This window comes from Ammospiza nelsoni, chromosome 17 (genome assembly GCF_027579445.1).
Source record: "Ammospiza nelsoni isolate bAmmNel1 chromosome 17, bAmmNel1.pri, whole genome shotgun sequence".
NCBI lineage: Eukaryota > Metazoa > Chordata > Aves > Passeriformes > Passerellidae > Ammospiza > Ammospiza nelsoni.
In genome coordinates this window covers 16539103-16564695 of record NC_080649.1, presented here as the reverse complement: position 1 = coordinate 16564695, position 25593 = coordinate 16539103, and the positions used below count along the sequence as shown (strand labels likewise).

Here is a 25593-nt window from a genome sequence, read left to right as displayed (position 1 = left end):
ATGGTGCTGTCTCTCATGAATAAGGACAAGGTAAGTGCTGGCACGCAGAGCTTTAACGCTGTGCTGGAAGAGGAGAGTGCTCTCATTCCCTCAGTGTACAGCAAAGCAAGTTATCTGCTGCAGCACATGCAGAAGCAAATGTCTCAGCACCTTCTTCTGCAAGATGGTGGAAATCTTCCTGTGCTGGGAATTGTCCCCAGATTTTGGCCAGGCGTTGATGGTGTCTATCCCAAAGGAGTTTCCTTCTCTTGAAAGCTCTGGATTGACTGGAATGTTGAGGGCTGTACAGTTCTTACCTGCTCTCATGCTTTGTCTTGGGTCTATAGCACACCCTGTGTGTCCTTGGTTAATCTTGGCTCCTGGTAGGAATCTCTGCCTCTCTCAGCCAGTTTGGCTCCCTTTGTGCAGCTCACAGGCAAAGCTCAGGGGCTGAGCCTTCTGCACTTTATGCTGGAATCACTTCTCATTAATGGCATTGGCCCTGCAGGAACCGTGTTCTGCAAGAGCCCTGCAATCAGAGTGATGGAGCAGAAGCAGTGAGAGGCCTTTAGGTGCCACTTGAGGCTCCTGCTCAGCTTCATCCAGCTCTGCTCAGCTTTTCCAGAAGCAACACGGTGCTCTGCTTTCCCTTTGCAGAAGCACAGCACATCCAAAGCCATGTGCTCCTGGAGGTTTCCACCTTCACCTGAAGAAACTGGGATTGTTTTGCAGTTTCCCAAGAGAGCTGAGAGGGAAAAAGTTGAAAAACGTCAATTGTGTTCCACTGTAAAGAGGAAAACTTGAGACCATTTGAATTTCAGTCTGGGAAACATTTTCTCAAGTGAGGCTTGTGCCAAGAGTGGGCTGGCAGGAGGAGAGAGGAGGGAGTCCAAATCATCTGGTTTAGACTTTTGGAGAGCATTTTGGTGCTCAGGGGTTGATGATATCAGTGTGCTAGAAAATGCATGTGTGCTGTGTCTGTGTACCCCAGAGGGCCGAACCTGGCCTGCTGGTTGCAGGCAGGAATGCCCAGCAGCCCAGCTTGCCTGCACAGGCAGCAGGAAGCCCCGGAGAGCCAAGATTGGCTTTGCATACTGGAACCACACTGTCAGTCAGTGCCGGTCCTGTTTCTCCAGGCAGAAAATGCCTCTGAAGCCCCACGGTCAATAGACACCGCCTGTCTGTGTTTCTGTCACTTTTGGCAAGCTGGTTGCTCTCATGGTTTTATGATTCTTCCTTGCTGCTTTGCTGGCCATTTAAATTCTCTTTGCCATCTCCTTGTTTTAGGGATTGTCTTGCTGTGTTCATTCCTTCTTTTGCTTTTCAGGTTTGCTTTTATTCCCAGTAAGACCACAGTGTTTGGTCTCCTGTCTTGCTGCTCTGCCTGCCTGACTGTATCCCCAGAAGGTCCCTACCCAAACCTGATCTGCTAGAAGGGAATTTCTTCCTTCCCCCACAGAAATGGGCTGGTTTGCTTTTAGGTAGCACATTCCCCCTCAGGAACATGACCACTTCATGGCTGTGCGCAGGCAGAAGCCAGCAGGTTTTTTGGCCTTGTTGAATATGCAGGTGACTTGGTTCAGGTGCTGTGTCTCCATCCTGCTGGTGCTGACCTGCTCGGCCCTTCCTTCCCAGCAGGCGCTGCCCTACTGCCCCTGGCCAAAATGCTGGAGCCAGAGAGAAGGGATTCAAGTTCAGCCTTGTGAATGATGTGCCTGTGCCTGCTCAGCTGGAAGTGCTTTGGAAAAGGGGCAGGGGAGGGATGTTAGCAGGGCATGGACAGGTCTCCCCTCGTCCTGTTTCCACAGGTGGCAAAATCATAATTTCATGTCTTTGCTGCAGTTTCTTCACGTGGTGAAGGTCTCCATGGAGAGCTCACCTTACTTCCAGCTGGTGAGCTCCAGCGATGCGTACCGTGCCGTGCCGCCGGGCGCCTCTGCCCCTGTGCGCATCCGCTTCACCCCCAGCAAGAACAAGGTGAGGCTGGAGGAGCCAAAGCACACAATGATCTCCACAGCCATTGTTTTCCCTGCACTCTGGCTCCAGCCCATTGCATGCTGTGAGCTGGGCTCCAGGCGTGGGCAGGCAGCCTGCAGCCAGTCACACCTTGGCACTGCTGGCAGGCACTGCAGCCAGGCCTGACAGGCTCTGCTTGCCCTCCCTGCACACTGCTGAGCATTGCCAAGGGAAGATGCATGGGAAACAGGATGAAAATGACAGAGGGCTGTTGATAGATGTTGGGCCATCTCTAGGTCCAGTGGAAGGGGTTTCATTCTGATGGAAAACACCGGAGGAACAAAGAGGTCAGAGAGCTTTCCTCCTTCCTGGACTGCCAACAGCTTCCCTGCCTGCCCCTGGGCTGGAGCACAGCCAGTGCTTTTTCACCCCCTCTGTTGTGCAGCCTGTCAGCTGTGCTGTCCCAGAGCACAAGTGAGCATGGCACAGCTGCAGGGCCAGGGCAGAGGATGTGCTGTGCCCATGAGCCCGGCCTGGCACAGGCACACTGGGCCCTGGGTGCCCTTGGTCAGCAGGAGGTTGCTGAGCTGCAGGGCACTTGGACACCTGCCTGAAGGAGCTGGTGTAGGGCAGGTACAAGCTGCAGGCAGAGCTGTGAGCCCAGAGCCCGTGGCAGTGACACTGCTGGGGCTCTGTCTTCATGCCTGTCCCTGTGCTTGCTCTGTCAGCTGGCACCCATTCCGTGCCAAAGGTGCTTTTGTGGGGAGGTTTGCACAGCAGTGCTGAGGCCCTGGCAAGTCTGATCTCAGTGCTGGGATCTGGATGGTCAATGTTCTGATCTGGAGGCTTGTTCATACAGAAGGGTTGAGGGCATGGCATGGAAGGGAGGAAGCCTTGCAGGGAAACAAAGAGAGGCCCTTTCCAACAGCATCCTGCTACCTCTTAGCACCGTTCTTCTCCTGACTTGGTTGGACAGGCAAAGTTAGAGGGGAGTTGTGAGCCAACTGATGTTTCTGCACCAGGCCAGAGGTGCAGGATGTCTTTGGGTGCAGCTGTTTTCTCCTCTTCCTTTTGCTGCTTAGAGTCAGTTGAATACTTTGTCCTATTCTCAGACAGTGGGAATATAGAACCGTAAAGAGCAATGTCCTGTGTTCCCCAGCTCCATGTTGCTTAGAAGGAGCTTAGGAATTCTTTAACATCATTACAGTTTAGAGTAAAAATGATGGTGGCCTAGGGCTGTTATCTGTATGACCCAAGTGAAACAAGAGCTGAATGCCACTGAGACGGATTTTGCAAAGTGCGCAGGTGCCTTTAAAATGTGACATAGTAGTAGAACTTAGTGTTCATGTGAGGGTGCAATAGGTAAATGGATGCCCTTGAAGGGGTATAGGAAATGGTTTTTCTTCTGCCATGGGGATGGCACTAAATGTCCTGTGCTGAGCCAGTTTCTTTTCCTGCAGGATTATTGCCACGAGCTGGTGTGCCTCACTGCAAGGGAAAGGATCGTTGTGCCAATTCGGGCCATTGGTGCCCGAGCTGTGCTGGACTTCCCTGCCCAGCTGGACTTCTCCAAGTGTCCAGTCAAGGTCAGCACCCAGCAGACTCTGCTGGTGCACAATGTCGGTGCCCGGGCAGCTCGGTACCAGCTGAGCACGCAGAGGTGAGGCAGCTCATCTGTCCCTGTGCAAACAGCTTTGGGTGAGAGCAGAGTTGGGAAAGAGCTACAGAAGGAACCAAGCACCGGATCTGCTGCCCTGCAGCCTGGCTGGAAGTGAGCAGGATGGAAGGCATCTGCTCTTGCTTTCAGTGGCCTTGGAGCTTTCTGTGTCCCAGATTCCCTGGACAGCAGGGGGCAGATGCAGGAGCACGAGCACTGATCTGGCTCTGGGGCTGCTGGGGCCTTGTCTTTCCTCCCCTCCCTCCAAAGTCTCACGTCCAGCACATGAACATTGCTGGCCCAAGGCTTCTCCATCAGCCAGCAGTGATGTCCTCACCAGTGGCAATGGGAACAGATCAGCCCATAATTACAGCAAGAGGTCCTTAATGAGCAGAACCTGAAGCGAGTTCATCAGCTGTTACTACTGACATGAACAAAGTTCAGCTTGCCAGATGTTCTCTTTGCTTTTGTGTGTGATGCATTCATCAGCAAAGTCCCCAGAACACATTTGAAGTGACAGATTGACCAGCAACAAAGCACCAAGGCCAGGAACTTTGGTTTCCTCACTGGGGCTGTAGAAGGGCACAAAGCCCAGCAGCTGCTGGGCAGAAGCACATTTCCCCTGAGCTGTCCCTGAGCATCAAAGCACAGAGTCTTGTGTTTATCAGGCAAGAGCTGTTTACCTGGTGACTAAATCCTGATTGCTCCTGTTAAATCCAAAGTGCACCAACGCATCTGCATCATTATTTCCAACACATTGCACAGAGTTTCTCTGCTGGGCCAAGCAAACAGTTACCAGCCTGCATGACAGCCCAGAGTCCCAGACTGCATTGCTGGTAAACACACAGAAACCTCCGGTTCTGCCTCCTTGATGTGCTGCTGCTCGTGGTGCTTCATTTAGCTGGGATTGGACCCTTCAGACTGTAAATGGCATCATCCTTTTGGGTTTCCATGTCACTGTATTGCTCTAATCTGCATTTGCACTCTTTCAGAGTTTTGATTACTCCTTTTCTTAGAGCAGCTTTCATTGAAATGCCTTCAAAAGTTGCCCTTTTTAGGCTAAATCACAGTGTTTTCAAGGTAAAATAAACCAAAGAAGCACACTGCAAATTCAACAGGAACTATTCCTTGGTCTTCAGAGAAAAGTTCCTTCTCCCTGTCTGATTCCTAGGCTGTAATCTCCCAGGACAGGGAGTGCCCTACCATTTGCATCTCTTGAGATGGGATTTGTAGGCAGCAGGAAAAGAGAAATTCCTGAGGCAGTCAGTGTCAAGTTGTGCATGCAAATAGCTCTGAACCCTCTCTGTGCTTTTCACAAACCAATCTCTGATGGGATTGCTGGCAGTGGGAGCCTTGAGCCTCATTGCAGAGAGCTGGATGCAGAGTATGGGGAGCTGAGGCCATTTTACCCCCAGGGTCTTGTGAGGGCTGGATCTTGTCAGCAGTGGCTCAGTGGCTGTTTGTGATCCTGTCTGTTCTGTCTCTTGTGCTGCCTGTGCTTGGTTTGCTCCCTGCTTGCCCAAGGGAGCTGCAGGGAGCTGCAGTGCAGCAGGAATCTCATGGCCAGGCGTCCCCAGGCCTGACCCCTCTCTCTGTGTTGCAGTCCTTTCTCCGTGGTGCCGGCCACAGGAGCTCTGGGCGCTGGTGACACCGTGCAGGTGACAGTGGCATTTCACCCGCTGGCCAGCGGTGCCCATTGCGGCTCCCTGGCCGTGTGCTGCAGCTCAGGTGAGTGCTGGGCCCTGCAGGGCACAGGACAGTTCTGCACATGGCTCCCTGCTGTCCCATCCCCTGCATTGCCTCCAGAGGTGCCTCCCCTGTTCAGCCTTACCCCAAAGCAAACTGAGAACTCCTTGGTGTTTAGGGGCTTGAGAAAGGCAAAGATTTTTGACTGCTGTTTTGCTGGGACTTGCTGAGTGGAGGAAGGAGGAACTCTGATTCTCCACCACCATGTGGCTATGCCTGGGTGAAGTTTTATTTGATTCCTGGGCAGTGCTGTAGGTGAGGTCTCCATCAGACTCTCTCCAATGCAATGGATTTCTTGCACACCTCTGTCCCATATGCTGCTTCTCCATTGGCTTGTCACAGGCCCTTTTTCTGTGTGGCCCTTACACATAGATGTAGTTTCTGCCTAACAACATTTTCAGGCCCTCAAGTTCCTTTTTTGTGACAAATCAAAATGAGTTTTTCCCTGTCCCCATTTCCCAGGCTGTTCAAGCTGTTGCAAACCTCTCACATCTATCTCCCATTTGATTTCTAGACTGAGGGATCCCATTCAGTAGAATGTAGAAACTGCTCTGTACTCACTAATCTTTCCTTTTGTCCCTTTCTTATTTGATTTGAAATGCTCCAGCTTGGTTTTTCAGATCAGAACAATATAAAATATTTAAAGACTGATGTGCCTGTGGGTTTGGACAGGGAGATGATTTTCACGGTGCTCATTCTGTAGTGGTTTGTCACATTGCAGAGCCAGGCTGGTTGTGTTTCCTCACCTGTGTCCCCTCCTGCTGTGGGCTGTCACTTCACTTGTTCCTCTGGGCCTCCTTTTGCTGCCCACCTGCCCCCAGGCATATTTGCTGGTCAGCAAGAAGGGATCCAAGGGATCAGGAGAGACAGGAGTCTCCTGGGATGCCCGGGGAGAGCCTGGGCAAGGCGGGACTGAGCAGGGCTCCTCAGCCCTGTCACCTGAAGGACTTGGATGCAGAAATCCTGGTGATCTGAGTGGGTCACCGGAGCACATGGACCAATCTCCCTCTCCATCCTGTCCCCTTGGGGCCAAATCTCTACAAACACCCTCAGAAATAAGATGTTTTAGGAGGTGCCCAGGACATCCTCACGCTGTACACACAGAGCTGAAGGATGTGATCAATGGGGTGGTCCACAGAAGTGCTCCTTCAGCGCAAAACTGGGACACTTTGTTCTGTGCCCTGTGCTTTGCTCTGTCCCTTGTGCTTCCATCAGCCAGTGAGCTGAGCAAAGACTCCCCTTTGCTTTGTTCCAGGTGAAGAAAGAATCCACACAAAGCTCCAGGGAGAAGCTGTAGATGTCAACGTTGGGCTGAGCACAAATTCCGTGGAGCTTGACAAGACTTTCACCACCATGTCAAGCCACAGAACTCTGTTCATTGAAAACAGGAGTAACATCACAGCCCACTTCCAGTGGAAGGCTTTTGCTACTGAGGAAGAAGAGAATGAAGCGAAGAGGAGGTTGGTTTGAAAGATGCATTTCAGTGAGATACAGGCCCAAGACTGAAACTAACGTGTGGCCTCAGGGGATGTTGGTGCTTTTGAATGGTTTAGGCCAAGTGAACCATGCCCGGCACTGGGGTGTGTGTCCCTGGGCTTCAGGAGCTCAGCACTCAGCATTCCAGTTCATTTATACTCCAACCAGGGATGGCATTTTGGGAAGGAAAGGTTGATTGGGATGACTGGATTTCCTCACCTTCTAATTGGGCTCTTGTCTCTCTAACCTTCTTTCTACATGACCTGGCAACATCCTTAGACATTTCCTGAGTTGCCAGTCCCTCTTTCCAAAGGTGATACACCCTCTTTTTTCCCTTTAGTTCCTTCAAAAGCTCCTTGCCCATGCGGGCTGGTAGTGTGTCCCTGTGCTGCTGTCAGAGAGGTTTTGAGCTCTCAGAGCAGAGAGGATTTTTTGTGAGAGAAGATAGTGCAGGATCCTTTCCCTCTCAGGACATTCTAGTGCCATGCACTGGGATGGGATCCAAAAAGCTCTGGCTCATGAAAAGGTCTCTCCAGGAGTTTGCTGTCTCCCTCCTGCACAGCAAAGTTCCTTCCCCTCTCAGAGCCTCTGTTTTCATGCATATTGCATATAAAAACTTGAATGTCCCCGAAAGGAATCGGTGCCTGAATTCATCAATTTCCTGTGGAAGTGCTCTGGGATGCTCTTGTGAAAGGCAGAGTAGGGAACGGGGCAGGTCCAAACTGGAAGAAACAAAGAGTGATGCTGGTAACACGTAGCTGCAAGCCAGCTTTGTCTCCCCTTGCCAGGGAAATGCTGCAGTGGGTGCTCTGTGATCTTTCTGTGCCCCCCTGAGCAGCTCAGTGGGAGGAAAAGCCACTAGAAATGGCTGGTTGATTCTCCCTCAGCTGTGGCAGAGGCTTTGAGGCAGGAGGCTCTCTGGAGGGATGCTGGCTTTGCAAACCTCTGCTGAGCTTGCAAGGGTGGAGTGAAACTCCCTGCTGGGCCAGGGAACAGCAAGTTGTCCTCTGATCCCTGTGGGACCCTCGTGGCTTGGGCTCAGCCTTTGCTGGGGAGCTGCTGCTGCTGCTCCTCCTCAAGTGCTTTGCTCTCCTGTGCTCACACTTCTCTCTGCAAATCTGTGGCTCATGAAACCATCTGCTGGCCTTGTCTCTCCCTGGGGCTGCAGGCAGTGTTTGCTGCGGCCGCCCAAAGAGGTGTCCCAGGAAAACTTCCCAGAGGAGAAAGAAACAGAGAAGGTGAAGGGCTTATGTGGGGATCACAGTGCCCTCCTGAGCAGCATGGACCAGGAGAAGATGGTAAAGGTGCAAGAAGACCCCATGCTGTTCTCTGATGACATTTTTTTCCTTGAGCCAATGGTAAGTGATAGCTGAGAACATTCTCTTCCTCCTCCTCCTCCTCCTCCCATCCACCCTACTCCCTACACCCACCCCTTCCCCGGCTGCGGTCACTGGGCAGATCCTCAGCTGGCCCCATGTGCTGGCAGGGAGGACATGGAGTTTCTGGTGAGGGTGCAGGGCTTGCTGCTGAAAGCATTTGTGCCCTGCAGGCTCCAGGCAGGGCTGGGAGCCTGACAAAGCCCAGCTCTGCTGCCAGGCTCGAGCTCAAGGCACTGCCTGCATGCCCTGTCAGTGTCCCAGGGAGCAGTTCTTGTAGGCAGGGGCTCCCCCCACACGTGGGGCTCAGCAGAGGCTGCTGGAGCACTGCCAGCTCACACACTGACCTGAAGCTTGCAATTGTTCCCTGGCAAAAGGAGGCCAAATTCAGCCCAAGGTTCATGACAGAAATGCCCTCCGGTAACCATGCCTTGCACTATTTCTGAGTGTCCCTTCCAGTGTCATCTGTGAGCCTGGACACCAGGGTGGAAGGTTGAAATGGGCCTTTGGAGTTGTCCTGCACACAGGGACAGAAAACCTTTTCCTTTTCTGGTGGTGCAAGCAAACTGCCACATGCTCCCATCAACCAGAGCCTTGATTCTGAGTACTGGCATTGTGAGAGATGATGAATGCCTGGTGTCTGCACAGTGGAACATCCTTCTCATCTTGGAGTAAACCCTAGAATAATCCCAGCCTCTGCTTTCTTTCAGTAGAGGTTAAACTAATATTTTTATTTCCAAGGAAGGGGATCATGTTCTCTTCTTGGTTACAGCTATGGCCCATCTAAGGCCAAGAGCCAGCAGGGCACAGTGGCAGTTGCATCCCACTGTAGCTGACAGCAGCATGATGTGCCCAAGAGCTTGTGTCAGAGCAGCAGGAATATTGTGGAGAGTGGGAGCTGATCAGCTGAGCATTGAGAGCTGTGTTGGGCTGGGTTTGGAGTGTTTCCTTGGCTCCTTGTGCTGTTCACTCATCACTGATGCTCTAAACAAAGGCTTACAGGAGGGTGGTGAAAACAAGCAATGTGAAGTTTGCACAGCAATGTTTTGCTGTCTCTTTCTGCTGCAGGAGGGAGAAATCGGGACGAATTGTTCAGCTGAAATCAAGGTGACCTTCAAACCCCTGGAAGCACTGGAGTATGGAAGTGTGGCTTACTGCAGCATCTCAGGTGCAGCTCCTTTGCCCTGCCTCTCTCCCCCTCAGTGAAGCCATGGTGCCAGCCTGAGCCCACTGGGCTCCCATGGAAGTGCTGGGAAGGGTCCCTGGTCAGCAGGGCAGTGCTGGCACATCCCCCCTGGCCCTGCAGCTCCCAGGGAGTCTCCCGTGCCAGGCCAGGGCTCAGAATGCTGTGTGTGCCTGAGTGATCCCAGAACAGCCCAGGCAGTGCAGGGAGAGGTTTTCATGCCGTGGCTTTGCCAGCATTCCCTCAAAGGCCAGAGAGCTCCAGAGCAGAACAGCTTCAGTGAACAAGCACTCAGCCCCTGCAGGCCCCTGGCCTCCAGGATGGCTCCATTTGCCATGGATCCATCATCAGGAAGCAGGAGCTGAGTTAGAAATGGGCTCCCTGAGCCTGGACCACCTCCCAGTGCCCAGACAGCAGCAGAGCAGAGGGGGCTGAGCCCACTGAGCCCGGGCTGTTGGTAGAGGGAGCAGCCTTGGCCAGCAGCTGCTTCTCTCCCTGTGTGGCAGTTGTCACCTTGCAGCTCTCAGTCTGTGGCAATAGAAGACAGTGCTGAGTGTCACAAGGGGAGCACTTGGGCAACAAAGTCCTGTGCTCCTGGGCCAGGGAGTTTGGCAATTGCCAAACCCTGTTGGAGCTTTGTGCCTGCACTGAATGGATTTCAAAGCTCCTCTAGGTGCATGGGAAGGAAACCACAGAATCACAGTATGGTAAGGATGGAATGGACCTTAAAGATCATCTAGTGCCAAGGCCCCTGCCATGGGCTGGGACACTGCCCCCTAGAGCAGAGAGCTCCAAGCCCCATCCAGCCTGGCTTGGAACACTTTCAGGGCTGGAACCTCCACAACATCCCTGGGGAACCTGCTCCAGTGCCCCACCACCCTCACAGGAAAAATTTCTTCCCGAATATCTCACCTAAATCTCCTTTCTCTCCATTTCTACCCATTACTCCTTGACCTGTCACTACAGGCACCAGAGATGTTTTAAACTCAGCAAACTGGTGGCTCAAATTGGAAAGCAGCCCAGGGAATGGGTTAGAAATTGCAAGTCAGCCTCCGGGGATATGTCCTGAGGGAAGAGAAGGGTCCATATCTTCTCCTGCAGCATCAGGAGCTGGTTGCATCCAGCTCAGAGTCAAGGTCTAGCACTGAGGCAGCCTGGAAAATCCAGTGGAGCAGAGGGAATGATTGTACTGCAATGGACATCTCTCCCCAGGCTGTGAGAGCAGGCTGCCCCTGCAGCTCAGAGGGGAAGGCCAAGGACCCTTGGTTGAACTCAGCTCTCCTACTCTGAACCTTGGGAACGTTTTCGTCAACACCCCCCATGTCTGTGAGGTGAGCAGCAGGGCTTGGGATGGATCCTGATGGCTCCTGAGGCAGCAGCAAGCCTGGTGCAGCTGTGGACTTGCTGCCAACCTGGGCAGCTGTGAGCAGGGAATATTTGATGGACTGCTCAAATCTGGGGGGTCACAAAGGTGTGTCAGTTGTTCCTGAAGCCCCAGTCCCTGCTTTTGGGCAGCCTTCCTTAGGGATCAGCTGGGAGGCTTCCTGCAAAACAACCCCTTGGCACATGAAACCAACACTGGCTCCCAAAGCTGCATGTTCAGAGGCTTTTGTGGCAGTGCCAGACACAAGGCACCTTTGGACTGGGCTCTGCAGAAGCAGCTGCACCAAAGTGGCTGCCTTTGAGCTTCAGCCCACTGCCAACAGCTGCCAGCCAAGTGTCTTCTGCTTATTGCTGCAATCACAGGAAATCCTTGGGAGTTCTCTCCCTTGCTGACCAGTCCCTCACCACACTTCAGCCTCGGTGCATCTCTGGCTCTAGAAAGAGAAAAGTGTTCCTGGGAATAAAGCAAAGGGGTTTTCTACCTATTTGCCTCTCCCCCAGTAGAGTCAAGCTTGCAAAACTTCATGAGGCACTGCATCATGGCAGACACTTTGAAAAGCTTGGCTGTGGATGGGAAAGACACGCTGAGTTTTGTCACCAAAAGATGGTGCTGTCTGCACGTTTTGATGCTGATGCCTCATTCTCAAGGTATTGTTTTCATGGTCTGGGAAAAGGTGAATGAGCAGATGGTGCTGTTGGAGCTGTGCTCACTGGGGCAGCAGCAGCTCTGGGGTGATTTCCTAGGCAGCTGCAATCAGCCCACGTTGCTCTCAGCGCCAGCTCTCAATGTGCTTGGTGCTGCTGGGCAGAGGGGCACTGCTCTGTGCCCATGGGATAAGCCCAGGGTGACTGCAGTTCTGTGGAGTTGCCACTGCTCTGCATGAAAACCCAAAGGCAGAACTTGTCCTGTTGTATCTTTGGACTTGTGCCATTCAGCAGCACAAAGCATCTTCTGCCTTTTCTGGGTGTTCATTGCATCATTAGACAATAACTCACAAGAAGGGAAGATTCCACACGTATTTCCATTTTGCTTTCTTGCTGCTGCAGGTGAAACTGATGAACCAAGGAGCTATTGATGCTCCCTTCACCTGTCTCCCTTCAGCCACCAACCTGGGTTTGTGTTTCAAGTTTGCCCCCGAGGAGGGCATCATTGCAGCAGGTGGGAGCCAGGCTGTGCAGATCTCCTTCAGTGCCACCGTGCTGGGGAGCTTTGAGGAGGAGTTCCGGTTCAGTGTGGCTGGATCTCCTGTGCCTGCCATCCTGACCATCAAGTAAGGACCCTGGGAGCTGGGTGGGCACATCTGTAGCTGTCTCTGTGACATCCCCCACCTGCCTCCTTTTGGGGTGGAGCAGAGGAGAAAGGTGTTTCCTGAGGTCTGAATCTCTGCTCTGCCGCTGGCATTGCTTTAGTGTCAGGCTGCCTCCTGCCCTGTGTGGTAGCCGGGAGCTGGAATGACTCGTCCCTGCAGGGATCTCCCTGTGCCTTGGGCCATGGCAGGCAGTGGGATGGATCAGCTTTGGGCAGCAGCTGCTCTGGGATGTCCCACCTGAACACCCAGCAAGGCCCCCAGGGCTTTGCAGATGGGCCAGCCTGGCTGATTCTGCAGCAGCAGCAGCAGTGTTTGTAAAACCTTGTGTGAATAATCCCTGCCAGATGGGCAGCAGCAGCCTCAGCTCACCTCTCATGGCCATGCTGTGGGGCACAAGCTGTGCCCCCAGCTCCTGTGCCCAGAGGGCTCTGGTGCCTCCTTTGCACAGCCAGCAAAGCACTGATGTGGGAGTCAGGAACTGTGCCAAGGACTTGGGCACCATCCCGTGGGCTGGTGCCATGGCAAGAGACAATCCTGGCCCAGCCACAGGGAGAAGGGCGGATCATAGGGGAGGCAGAGCTCAGTGCTCAGCACCACAGCAGCGTGAGGCCTTGTCCCTGCCAGCCTGAGCCATGTGCTGCAGGATAATGGAGTGGAAGCAGGAGAGCTGATGCTGGCTGCTCTGCAGCTTTGGAGCTGGGCTGCTGCTCTTGGGCAGCACTGGCTCAAGGCAGTGAAGAAATGAAAGCAATCTGCACTGGATGATACCAATGAGATAAGGGAGACGGGTAAAGAAGAACAAGGAAGTTATTCCTTAGCAAGAGAAAAGTGGTGAGCAGGTGCGCCCATAGTGGAGAAACAATGATGCTGCCTTTGTTTTTGGAGGAAAAGTGCTGCTTTTTTCATTTGGAAATCCAGAGGGAACCTTTCACCATCAAATAATTGATTCTCCTCTGTCCCTCCCCCAGAATGGCCATGGGGTGTTTGTGCATAAGCAGCTTTCTCCTTGAGCAGGGGCAGGTGTCTCTTGTTGAGATGTGCAGAGCAGAGCCAGGGGCAGTCCTGTGAGTACAATAGAGGACACAGCTCACTGGTTCTTGATTTTGAACCAAAAGGCAGAGTGGGCACTGATTGGTATCAACCATGAAATCAACTGGTGAATGTTGTGCAGCTTCAAGTGCTGATTTCAGTGGATGTTGGTGGCTTTTGGAGTGTGTCTGCTGAGTTCAAGGGCAGGTGAGGTGCTGTGCTAGATTCAGGACAGCCAAGTTTGGTTGTTGAAGCTCTTGCTCTTGGCTGTGCCAGCTGGTGCACTGCTGACAAGCTGGTCCTTTCCTCTAGGATTCATCTGTGCCCTGGGTAGAACTGTTGCTGCTCTTTTCAGAGGATGTTTGGCAATGCCCTGGATTCGTGTCTCAGAACAGTGTCTGTAATGATTGTGTGGGTCAAACTCTCTTGAGAAAGCTCCTCCATGGGAACAGCAGTTGCAGCTCAGAAGGAGCAAAGCAGGGAAGCTGTGGCTGGAAGGGCTGCTTACAGAAGTTAGTGGGGACACCTTGATGTCCATGCCATTGCAGATGGGGAAACTGAGGCACGGAGCCATGTCTGGGTGTGTGTTCAGGGTCCTTCATGGGACCCCCAGCAACCCGGGGGCTTCTCCTGCCTGCCCTGTGCCCAGAGCCCATCAGGGGCTGTTGGCTGCTGCCCCTTGGCTGGAGCTGCCTCCTGTGCCCAGGGCCCTGTGCTGAGCACACGGGGCTGTGTTGGCTGGAAACCCAGGGTGCCCTGAGCCCGGGTTTTGTGCCCCCGAGCCACGACAGCCGCACCTTTGCAATGCCTTTAACCGAGCCATTGCCTGCTCTGTCCTCGGCCTGCAGGGGCAGCGTCACTGCACCGAGTTTACACTTCGACCTCGCTGAGCTCGACTTCGGGGACATCTCCTTTGGTGAGTGTTCCCTGGGCTGGGACACAGCCTCAGGGATGTGTGCTTTCCAACAGAAAAGCATCCCTCACTCCTGCCCTGCCCCAGCAGCCTCTTCAGGCTGTGAACTGCAGGGCTGCTGCTGCTGCTGCCTCAGGGGGCATTTTGCCATTGTGAGATCCAATGGAAGCAAGGAATAGAAAGGCAGAATTTTCTGGTGTCTCTGTGCTGCTTAAAAAGACAGATGTCTGCCAAGGAAGGTGGGAATCTTGCTGGAAAGGAAAGATGAGCCCCTCCCTCCAAATGATTATCGCTTTGAAATGACAGGGCTCCCAGGCAAAACTGTGGGAAAAGGAATAACAGTTCTTTGCTAGACTGTCACAGGAGAGCACAGACAAGAAGGCAAGGACAGACATTTCCCAGATGCCAGGTCCTGTTTTTCCCCTTTGGTGGAGTTCTGGTGACAGCAGGAGGAGCTGTGGGCTCTGGCAGGGCAGGGATCCCCCCCAGCCGGTGCGGGAAGGGAAGGGAAGGAGGAAATGCTCCTTTTGCAAAGCCCCAGAGGGCAGGGGGATGCGGGCAGTGCCCAGCAGCAGCAGCAGCAGCAGCAGCGGGGCAGGCAGGCAGGGTCGGTGCCAGCGCTGAGCTGCAGCCAGGGCAGCCCCGGGCCAAGCACAAACCTCCCGCAGCAGCAGCGGCCGAGCTGCGACCCCCGAGCGGGAGGAAGGGAAGCTCCGCTCCCTGCCCAGCCTCAGCTCCCACTGCACAGCCGCCCACGGCATCACGCCACAACTCCCAAAAACCCCCAAGGGAAAAGCCCAGCCCAGGGCCAAAACCGCCCCAAACCCCCCAGAACCCCTGTCCCCCTTCCCAGACCCAGGGCAACGTTCGCTGCCAAGCCTAAAGCCAGAACAATGAAGTTCATGAACTTCTGAAGGAAACTCATTGCCTTTCTTGAGCTGCTTCTTCCCCAGCCTGCATCACCACGGAGGCGCTTGTCAAGTTGACTTTGGAAGGAATGAAAGAAGAAAGGCAACAGATGGAAATATGGGTGTGAAGCAGGAGACTGATCCTGCTGAATCCAATTTCATGCCTAAGGGCTCTTCGGCTGAAGGCAGCTGTTGTATCTTTGCTTCTTTGTAACTGTTGACTGCTGTCTGCATGTGCTGGCCTCAGTCTCGTTGGAGGTTTTGACGTCTGGGTTTGTCCTTTTTGTGCCTCTCTTGCCTCCCTGCTGGAGTCCCTGCTGGAGCTGGCAGTGGTCACTTGGATGGGCACAGAGAAGCTCTGGGCTGCAGCTGCAGTTGTTTTTCCTCCCCATCTGTGTCCCATTGACTCTTGGTGAGCAGGCCTGGGGAGAAATCTCCTCCCCACAGAGCTGGCCCGCCCAGCCAGATGTGCAGTGCAGAGCAGGCTGTGGCTGCTCTGCGCGCTCTGCAGGACATCCCCACCATGAGTGGCTGTATCTCTGGCTTTGCAGGATGGAAAGCAAATCTCAGAGCCAAAGTGAGGTAAACCCTTGCAGGCAGCACTCTCAGTGAGCAGCACGGCTGTGATGTCCCTGTTTGTGGGCTGAGGTGGGACCTGGTTCCTGATTGCTAATCTCAAAGCAAGGCTCGGCTGTGCCCCCAGCTGAGTGGGCTCTGAGCTGTCACGTGCTCAGTCTGTTTGGCCCAAAGCAAGAGATGCCTTAAGGATCCTGCAGAGAGAAGCTGCATTAGGGAGCATTGCATCACGTTCTAGTTGCTGATCCCATCCTCACTTTCTTTTGCTGTAGCTTCTTCTCACTGACAACTCACTCTTTATATGTCTTGAAAAAGGTGGGAGTGTTGGCAGGCTGAGCAGGGAATTGGACAGCTTGAATTCTCAGAGTAAATGCTGGGTCTGGGTGCACACTCATCACTGAGAGAGAACTGGTGCTGGTTTGGGGCAGGTGAGGGAGCTTGGCCCCATCACAAAGAGAGAAGCTTGCAGTGTTCAGCAGGGCTAGGAGTGGGCATTTTCAAGGCTGCAGTCTGGAATCTGTGTCAAAGGGAACTAAGTCACGATTAATTCCTCATGCAGCTTCTGGGTGAGCTGTAGTTCAGAAAAAAAAGAGCTCCACTCCAATGCCACTTGGATCCTGCCAGGGTCTTGCCCCCAGGATCATGGCCTGCTGGGTGCCTGAATGGATATTTGTGTCCTTGCCCAGGCTTTCCCTACACGCAGCGCTGCCGCCTCACCAACAGCTCCGCGGTGCCCCTGACGTTCCAGCTCCGCATGTCGGACGATGGCACGCAGCCGGCTGTGGACAGCGTGGATCAGATCCGCAGGGACACCGACCCGGCCTGGAGCAAGGGAATCCATTTCCGTGTGGAGCCCAGGGAGTTCACCATCAATCCCAGCGGAGGCACCATCCTCCCCCAGGGACACCGGGACATCGAGGTACGGCAAGAGCCCAGCCACAGCCGCTGCAGCACCAGGGCTGGAGCTGCACTGCAGGGTGGGAGGGCTTCAGCTCTGGTGCCAGCTTGGAGCATCCTGGCACGGAGAGATCTGCACTGCTGGGAGGCCTCTGCTGGCTGGCTTAGTTGGGATGTTCCTCAAGGAGCACTGTTTGCTTTCCAAAATCATATGCTGAGCTCACAGACCTTATGGTCAAGGCCTGAAACCATTCTTGTGTTTTTGAGAGCAATTGATTTGATTGCAACGGGGCAGAGCAAGGATGAGGGCAGAAGGTGGCTGTTAGAGAGATGTCATTGTATCAAGCAGTGAGCTTTTCTTCTTGGTGTCATTTCCCCCCTCCTGGGGAGCAGAATGATTTGTGTTCACTGCAGGAAGCTCCAGTGGAGACAAAAAAATCTGCAGCCATGTGTAGCGGTTCAAAGTTATTGTACTGATTCCTTGTTAAGTGGTTTGTTCTGTTGTACCCCGTGTTGTCCCCGAGTTAGTTTACCCCTGGGTTTTAGCCTCCCTCAAAGCTGTCCCTCATGCCATTCCCTGCCCCGTGTTCCAGCTCTTTCCCTGCCTGTCAAACCCAGCCCCTTTTGTTCCCCAACTTTCTTTGCCAATTTAACCTGGAGCCAATCCCTGTCTGCAACGCCCCTTTTGGAATTCCCCTGTGCCTGGAGGTCCCATTGGCCCAAGTGAGCCATCCTCCCCACCCTCCTACCCAAAGTGGCCCCAGACACTTGATGTAATCCCCTCAGTGCTTCCCTGAGGATTCCCTTTTGGTTTGCTGTTTGTATCCACCCCCTGATTTGTGTCTGTACAAAAGCCCTTGCACAGGAGTGTCCAGGGCTCTTTTGGCTCTGATCCTTTTGCTTGGAATAAACCTTTCTTGTGTAATTTCAAGACACAGATCCTCCTCCTTTCTCCTGTGCCTGGTCCCGTTGGTGGCTTGTCTCTTGCAGTGTAGAGCAAGAGGCTCTGAGGGTTCTGCCTGTGGTCAATGCCCACCCTGGGGCAGTTCTGAGGGTTCTGCCTCTGGTCATTGCCCACCTTGGGGCAGTTCTGAGGGTTCTGCCTGTGGTCAATGCCCACCCTGGGGCAGTTCTGAGGGTTCTGCCTCTGGTCATTGCCCACCCTGGGGCAGTTCTGAGGGTTCTGCCTGTGGTCAATGCCCACCCTAGGGCAGTTCTGAGGGTTCTGCCTGTGGTCAATGCCCACCCTGGGGCAGTTCTGAGGGTTCTGCCTCTGGTCATTGCCCACCCTGGGGCAGTTCTGAGGGTTCTGCCTGTGGTCAATGCCCAGCCTGGGGCAGTTCCCCACTCCTGGCGTGGGGCCGGAGTTCTCAGAGCCAGCCCGGGCTCGGGGTCCCAGGGCAGCCATGAACTGCCCAGCACCTGCTGGGCCACACTTTGCCCTCAGCCTCCTGCTGTAAAGCTGAACTCATTGTGCTCAAGTCAGATTTCCTCGGCATGGATGTCTTTGTAGTCAGATGAGAAATTGGCCCCTTAATTTGAATGCAGAGGTGCATGGAGCTGTAGTCTAATGTTTTAATGTAACTGACCTGTGCCCTGATAGCAAGGTGTGTTTAACAAATGTGGTATTGCCAGAAGGCTTCTGTTACTCTGAGACTGTGCTGTACACATGGAGCAGCAGAAGAATGAAGGGCAAATCCTCCCTCAGGAACTGGAGGATATCACCCGTGGGTAATGAGCTTTGGGAAGGAAGAATTGACTGTTCTTCTCTTCCACCAGGTGACCCTGTGCTCCAACACGGTGATGGAGTTCTACCGGAGATTGCTGGTGGACCTGGAGGGTATTGGCAAGGGAGTGGCATCCCTGATCATCACAGCCAGGTACCAGCCCTTGCCTGGCCTCCCCCAGGCACTGCCTTGCCCAGGCTGTGCTGGCTGCAGCTGCCAAGAAGAAGTGCTGCTGAATGCCCTCATGTTGTGCCAGCTGGACACGAGAACAGCAGTGCTTGGGCAGCAGCCTGTGGTGAAAAGCACGTTTGCTCGCAGCCCAGCACGGTCCTGGGCCCTCTTCTAAAGGCACCAGGAATGATATCATTAATTGGCCTTGTTTTTGGTGCTTGAGGTGGAACAAATTTCCTGAGGGCCTCCTCTCCTTCAGGCTGCAAGAGGTGGAGTTGTGCTGGCTGTGAGCACCGTGCACTGGTTTGGGCCACACCAAGCAGCTGCTGAGAGTCAGGCTCTGCCTCTGTCCATGAGGGCACATGGCAGAGGGGAAGTGGCTCCCAGCAAGAGTGGGGAGGGCAAGGTGTGACAAGGGGAAAGCAGCCCTTGATGTGGCAGATCAGCTCCAGTTTTTGTCCTTCCCTCTGCTTCCCATTTTGAGCTTTAATGTTGTCAGAGTTGAGAGCAAAAGTCGTTGTTGCTGCAGCAGAATTCCATGCTGCTGTGCTGCTGTGGGTGTCAGTGTGATGCCCAGAGGGATGCAGCTCCCTGGTGCTGTTCCCTGTGCCAGGCAGAGCCATCCAGGCAGTGCCTGGGCTGCCACTGTGTACAGCAGGTGGAGCTGGGGCCAGGCAGTGCCTGGAGCTGTGCAGTGAAGGAGCCAGGGAGCTGCAGGGCCTGGCAGGGGCTGATCAGCCCCTCTGTGGGGCAGCTGCTGTCTCGTGCCCTCCAGGGCTGGGGCAAAGAGCTGAGTTCTCAGGCAGGGCAACAGCACCATGGCAGAGAAGGGAGTCAGTTTTATTGAGACCCTGGAGCTGTGTGTTCCTTGAGCCTTAGGGAGCACTGATCCTTGTTGGGAAGGCTCCCCCAGAGCTCGTGGGTCACTGGCACTGTTGCAGGAGTCCTTGCCAGCCCTCCTGGGTAAAGGAAGGGCTGAGGCAGCTGTGGGGCAAAGTGCTCTGCCTGGGGCACTTGGCAGCCTCTGGGTGCTGCCTCTCAGGGTTTGCCCCTCCTTGACAAGACATGTGGGAGTGGGAAGAGGTAGAAGGCAATTTATCCCTGTAGGGCTCTTCAATGTGCATTTGACAGTGACCAATGTGTTCTGCTCCATTTCACAGTCTTTGGGGGTAGGCATTCTCCATTCTCTCAGTATCTCTGATTGTCCTGGGCTCATCTCTTTGCCCAGATGTCTCGTTCCTGAGCTCCAAGTGTCCTCCCCAGTGGTGCTGTGTGATGAGTGCCACCTGAAGGTGCCCTACGAGAGAAAGATCCTCATTAGGAATCCCAGCCACCTTCCTGGCTGCTACGGGCTTATTCCCCAGGTTTGGCATCACATCCACCTCCTCCTGTCAAATATTCCTGAGGAGATTATTAGGGGAACAAAGGGTTTGGATAAGAGTTTGCTGGTTTCTATTCAGTCTTAAAGATCTGCTGAGAACAGGATCCTACCCAACTGTAAACTTGAGGAGGCAGTTTAAGCTCCTGAGGAAACAGTTGATGCTCTAGTCCTCAGGGTGTTTTCCTGTGGGAGATCTTAGAGGGTTGTGAAAAGCTGCTGCACCCACAGACACCAGTGCCTGTGCTGGCAGCCTCCTTGCAGGATCCCCTGGGAGTGCTAACCCTACAATTCTTGCATCTTGTTTGTGCCTTTGACCTTTGTCCTGGGGAGCTTTAAAGGTGTGTGTAAGCTGCTGTTGTGGTGGATGTTAAGGAGCCTACAGTTTCTTGAGAGGTCCCTCTGAATCTGCGTTTCATTGTGTCCCTTCCAGAAGCGCAAGGAGGACTCTGCTGTGCTCTACTCCAGCCCCAAGCCCTGTGGGATTGTGCAGCCCCAGAGCACAGCAGAGATCCCAGTTGTGGTGGCAGTGCAGGCCCTGGGCACTCATCGCACCAACGTTCTCATCGGCGTGTTCGGGGATGAGAGAAACCCCCTGGTGAGGGCAAGGGGAGATGTGAGCCTGTGTGCAGCTGCTCCTGGCAGGGTGCACAGGGACAGGGATTCTGCCGGGGAAAACAGGCACAGGCTGCTGGGGAGAAGGACAGGAGGGACGGGGGCACAAACAGCTCCTGCCTTAGAGGGGGGAATCTCAGTGTCTGACACAGAATGGAGTTGGGCTAAGCTGGAATCCAGGGGCATTTGAGGTCATTATTCTTTCAAATGCTGGTAACTTTGGAAACATCTGTTTGAAAATGTCATCTCTCTGAGCGCAAGAGACGATGTCAGAAGTCTTCTGGGAACCTTGAGCTTTGTGTAAAAGAAAGGAAAGCTGGCATTTGAAGAGTGGTTGCAAGGACTGAAACTTCGATTAAAACATATGGAAATGGCAATGCCAAATTCCCTGGATGGCACCAAACATCTGAACCCGGGCCATCGTGGCACTGCCTGTAAATCAGCGAACAGGAAGGAAAGGCAATGCAGGCTGTGCCAGGGAGCCTGAAGTTTGAGCAAACAGTTGCTTTTGGCTATCAGGCTGCTTCCCTTAAAGAGGAGGGTTTCTCCCCACCAGAAGAACCAGTTGTTTAACTGTCAGGCTGGTCTTACCTAGAGATTTCTTGCAAAGATAAAAGCTTTCGGACAGTAAGTTTTAGTTTGAAAGGTTCTCTTAGCTTAATCCTTTTCAATTTGGAGGTGAACATGTAATTTTCTTTATCCCCAAAAGCCCAGCATTTCAGCTGGAGAGTGGTAGCTGTCCCTAAAGAAATAACTTGAGCAGGGTTGAGCTGTTGAAGGTTTTTTAGGCTTATCTGTTGTGGTTTGTTTTGGGTTTTTTAAAATCTTTCTTGCTTGCTTCCTGGAACAGAGAGCACAATTACAGAGCTCAGGACGGCTGGCAGAAATCTCCCCAAGCCCAAGGCTGGCAGAGCTTGGCAGGATCCCAGCACCACAGCCTGTGTATGTATGGATGGAAGGATGGATGGATGGGGAATGCGACCTGAGTCACCAGAGTTTCTGGCCTTGGGCACTGGGTGGGCTGTGCTGGCTGGGCACTGGCTGGGTCTGCCCCTCGGTGTCTCCAATCTCACCTTTTTGCTGCCTTCTCTGTCTTTTCCTCTCCCACTGTGCTTTTTGCATCCCCACCAGGTGTAAATGCCTGTCCTCTGTAATTGCTCAATGCGAGCCGTTGCAGCTGCTGCAGCACCTCAGTGCCATCCCTGGGCTGCCTTTAGAACAGACCTGCCCCAGCCTGGATTGGGAAGGGCTGGATCAAACCATTTCTCAGTCCAACGAGCCAGCACCCAGCCAGGGGCTGCATCCTGGCCAGGAGCTGCTCGTGCAGGTGTCCCTCCCTCCCTCTCTCCCACTGCAGGTTCCTGTTCATAGTTATTTATTTTCCAGAGATGAGCTCCACCCACCTAAATTCAAACCCCAGCCACCAAAGGAGATGAGAACCAGTCTGGATTGCCCGGCAACTCGATGGAGGCACTTCAGGACTGGGCAGGAGGAGGCAGCCAGAGCCCTGTCCAGGTTTAGACCAAATCTGGGGAAGAATCCCCCGAAGAAGCTGCGGTGGGAAAAAAGCAGATCCAATCGGCCCCTCCCCCCAACTGGTCCAGCAGGAAAAAATACCTCCCTGGAGAAAGGTGCAAAAAAACCTGTTTGTTAAACAATAAAACCAAAACAATATCAAACAATGAGACCCCTTGCCACTCTAAAAAAGATGACAAACTGAGAAAAGCCCGTCCCTGGGTTGCAGCTCACTCAGTCTCTGATCAGTCCCTCCGGTGCTGGAATTGTCGCAGGCCAGGCCCGGCCCGGTGGGCCACAGGTGCAGCTGCAGGTGCTCTCCTGGGGGTTCAGTCCAGAGCAGGTTTCAAGAGGTCCAAAGAAAAGAAAATACACAGTCCAGGGAACTTCTTTGCCTCAGCTAGCTAACACTAACTAAAAAGCCAAAGAAGAGCTCGGTCCCGCTGTCTGTCCGCGACAACAACAGTCCAGGAGCAGGAATGTGGGGGAGTGGAGTGCAGTGTATGAAAACAAACTGCGCGCTTCTTCTCTCCCCCCTTCACTCTCTGGAGCACTGTTAAAGGTGCAAAACTTATTATTCAACATAAACAGAATGAGACGATTGGGGATAAAAGCATCATATGGTCAACCCAGGACATTCCACCCCTTATCCCCATATCATCTGCTCACTACTAAAACTAATATAAACTCTAACTCTACAAGTACATACATGATACATCCATTATACAGCTATACACAGACAATGGTAATAACATTCAGCAAACAGTGATATTTACAGAGGTTTTATCCAACATTCAGATCTCCCTGAGGTACACATCGTGTTCTTCCATCTTTTTGCATTATCCACCACGTGCAACCTGGTCCCTGAGCAAAAACAACCCCACGAATGGGTTTGTCTGTATTCGAGGCAGGATTAATCCAAACTGTCTTCCCTAATAAACCTTTGACATGTACCACTGGGACTTTGTCTCCATCTACTCTGTGCAAAGGCTCAGATTGGGCAGGGCCCACTCGGTTAGTAGAGCCTTGGGTGTGAACTACCCAGGTGGCTTTTGCCAGATGCTGCTCCCAGTTTTTGAAAGATCCCCCACCTAATGCTTTCAATGTGGTTTTTAACAGTCCGTTGTACTTCTCTACTTTTCCTGCAGCTGGTGCATGGTAGGGGATATGGTACACCCGCTCAATGCCATGTTCCCTAGCCCAGGTGTTGATAAGGCTGTTCTTGAAATGAGTCCCATTGTCTGACTCAATCCTCTCAGGGGTACCACGTCTCCACAGAACTTGCTTTTCCAGGCCCAGGATGGTGTTCCGGGCTGTAGCATGAGACACAGGGTAGGTTTCCAACCATCCAGCGGTGGCTTCCACCATGGTCAGCACGTAGCGCTTGCCCTGGCGTGTCTGGGGCAGTGTGATGGAGTCAATCTGCCAGGCCTCCCCATACTTGTACTTGGACCACCGCCCACCGTACCAGAGGGGCTTCACTCGCTTGGCCTGCTTGATGGCAGCACACGTCTCACAGTCATGGATAACCAGAGCAATACTGTCCATGGTTAAATCCACCCCTGGGTCTCGTGCCCACTTATAGGTGGCATCCCTGCCCTGATGGCCTGAGGCATCGTGGGCCCATCGAGCTGGGAATAACTCTTTTATGTTGCCAATCTAAGTCTATCTTTGACACCTCTATCTTTGCAGCCTGGTCTACTTGCTCATTGTTTTGGTGCTCCTCATTGGCTCTACTCTTTGGGAACGTGAGCATCCACATGGCAGACCTTCACAGGTAGCCTCCCTACCCTGGTAGCAATGTCTTTCCACTCTTCAGCAGTTGAAATTGGTTTTCTTCTACGCTGCCAGTTAGCCTGTTTCCAGCTCTCCAGCCATCCCCACAGAGCATTGGCTGCCATCCATGAATCAGTGTAGAGGTAGAGCTTTGGCCACTTCTCTCTCTCCGCAATGTCCAGGGCCAGTTGAACAGCTTTGAGTTCAGCAAGTTGGCTTGATCCACCTTCTCCTTCAGTGGCCTCTGCCACCTGTCGTGTGGGGCTCCATACGGCTGCTTTCCACTTCCGGTTCATTCCCACAATGCAGCACGAACCATCAGTAAAGAGAGCGTATCGTGGATCTTCTGCTGGCAGTTGGTTGTATGGTGGAGCTTCCTCAGCCCGTGTCGCTTCTTGTTCCCCTTCATCAGCGAGACCAAAGTTTTCACCCTCTGGCCAGTTTGTAATTATTTCCAGAATCCCAGGGTGATTCAGTTTTCCAATACGGGTGCGCTGTGTAATAACAGCAATCCATTTGCTCCATGTAGCACTGGTGGCATGGTGCGTAGAGGGAACTTTTGCTTTGGACATCCACCCCAGTACTGGTAGTCGGGGTGCCAGGAGGAGTTGTGCTTCAGGGCCTATTACCTCTGAGGCAGCCTGGACTCCTTCATAGGCAGCCAAGATTTCCTTCTCTGTGGGAGTGTAGTTGGCTTCAGAGCCTCTGTAGCTTCGACTCCAAAATCCCAGTGGTCGGCCTCGAGTCTCCCCAGGCACCTTCTGCCAAAGGCTCCAGGACAAGCCATGGTTCCCGGCTGCAGAGTAGAGCACGTTCTTCACCTCTGGTCCTGTCCTGACTGGGCCAAGGGCCACTCCATGAGCGATCTCCTGCTTGATCTGTGCAAAGGCTTGTTGCTGCTCAGGGCCCCAGTGGAAAGTGTTCTTCTTAAGGGTGACCAGGTAGAGAGGGCTCACGATCCGACTGTATTCGGGAATGTGCATCCTCCAAAAACCTATGGCACCTAGGAAAGCTTGTGTTTCTTTCTTGCTGGATGGTGGAGACATTGCTGTGATCTTGTTGATGACATTGGTTGGGAATCTGACACCGTCGATCTTGCCACTTCACTCTTAGAACCTGGGTCTCTCAGGCAGGTCCCTTGACTTTGCTCTTCTTGATGGCAAAGCCAGCTTTTAGGAGAATCTGGATGAAATTTTCCTCTTTCTGGAACACCTCTGCTGCTGTCTTCCCCCACACAATGATGTCATCAATATATTGTAGGTGTTCTGGAGCCTCACCCTTTTCCAGTGCAGCCTGGATCAGTCCATGGCAGATAGTGGGGCTGTGCTTCCACCCCTGGGGCAGTCGGCTCCAGGTGTACTGCACTCCCCTCCATGTGAAAGCAACTGAGGCCTGCATTCTGCTGCCAGGGGAATGGAGAAAAAGGCATTGGCAATGTCTATAGTGGCGTACCACCTTGCTGCCTTGGACTCCAGCTCGTACTGGAGCTCTAATGTGTCAGGCACAGCAGCACTCAGTGGTGGAGTCACTTCATTCAAGGCACGGTAGTCCACTGTCAATCTCCATTCTCCTTCAGATTTTCGCACAGGCCAAATGGGGCTGTTGAAGGGTGATGGGTCTTGCTGAGCACCCCTTGTCTCTCCAGCTCTCGGATCATCTTATGGATGGGGATCACGGCATCTCGAGTGGTTCTATACTGTCGTCGATGCACTATGGAAGTGGCAATTGGCACTCGTTGCTCTTCTCCCGTCAGGCATCCTACTGCAGATAATCTCAGATAACCCAGGCAAGGTGTTCAATTGCTGGATGCCCTCTGTCTCTACAGCAGCTATTCCAAATGCCCATCTGAGTCCTTTTGGGTCTTTGAAATACCCACTTCGAAGGTAGTCTATGCCCAAAATACATGGGGCCTCTGGGCCAGTCACAATAGAGTGTTTCTTCCACTCATTTCCAGTCAGGCTCACCTCAGCTTCCACCAAAGTGAAATCCTGGGATCCCCCTGTCACACCAGCAATAGAAACA

At 53.3% G+C, this 25593-nt stretch overlaps 1 protein-coding gene across 1 annotated transcript; it reads left to right on the top strand.

Moving 5' to 3' along the window:
• Positions 1-25342, top strand: LOC132080766 (hydrocephalus-inducing protein homolog). Its single transcript, XM_059484050.1, has 16 exons — positions 1-30; positions 409-536; positions 1788-1956; positions 3396-3595; positions 5196-5320; positions 6594-6798; positions 7983-8172; positions 9259-9358; positions 10586-10704; positions 11804-12027; positions 13878-14011; positions 16179-16411; positions 18169-18269; positions 19516-19651; positions 20099-20263; positions 25217-25342. Exons 1-16 carry the CDS (start codon positions 1-3, stop codon positions 25340-25342), a joined length of 2385 nt encoding a protein of 794 aa, XP_059340033.1.
• Positions 25343-25593: the final 251 nt, after the last annotated feature.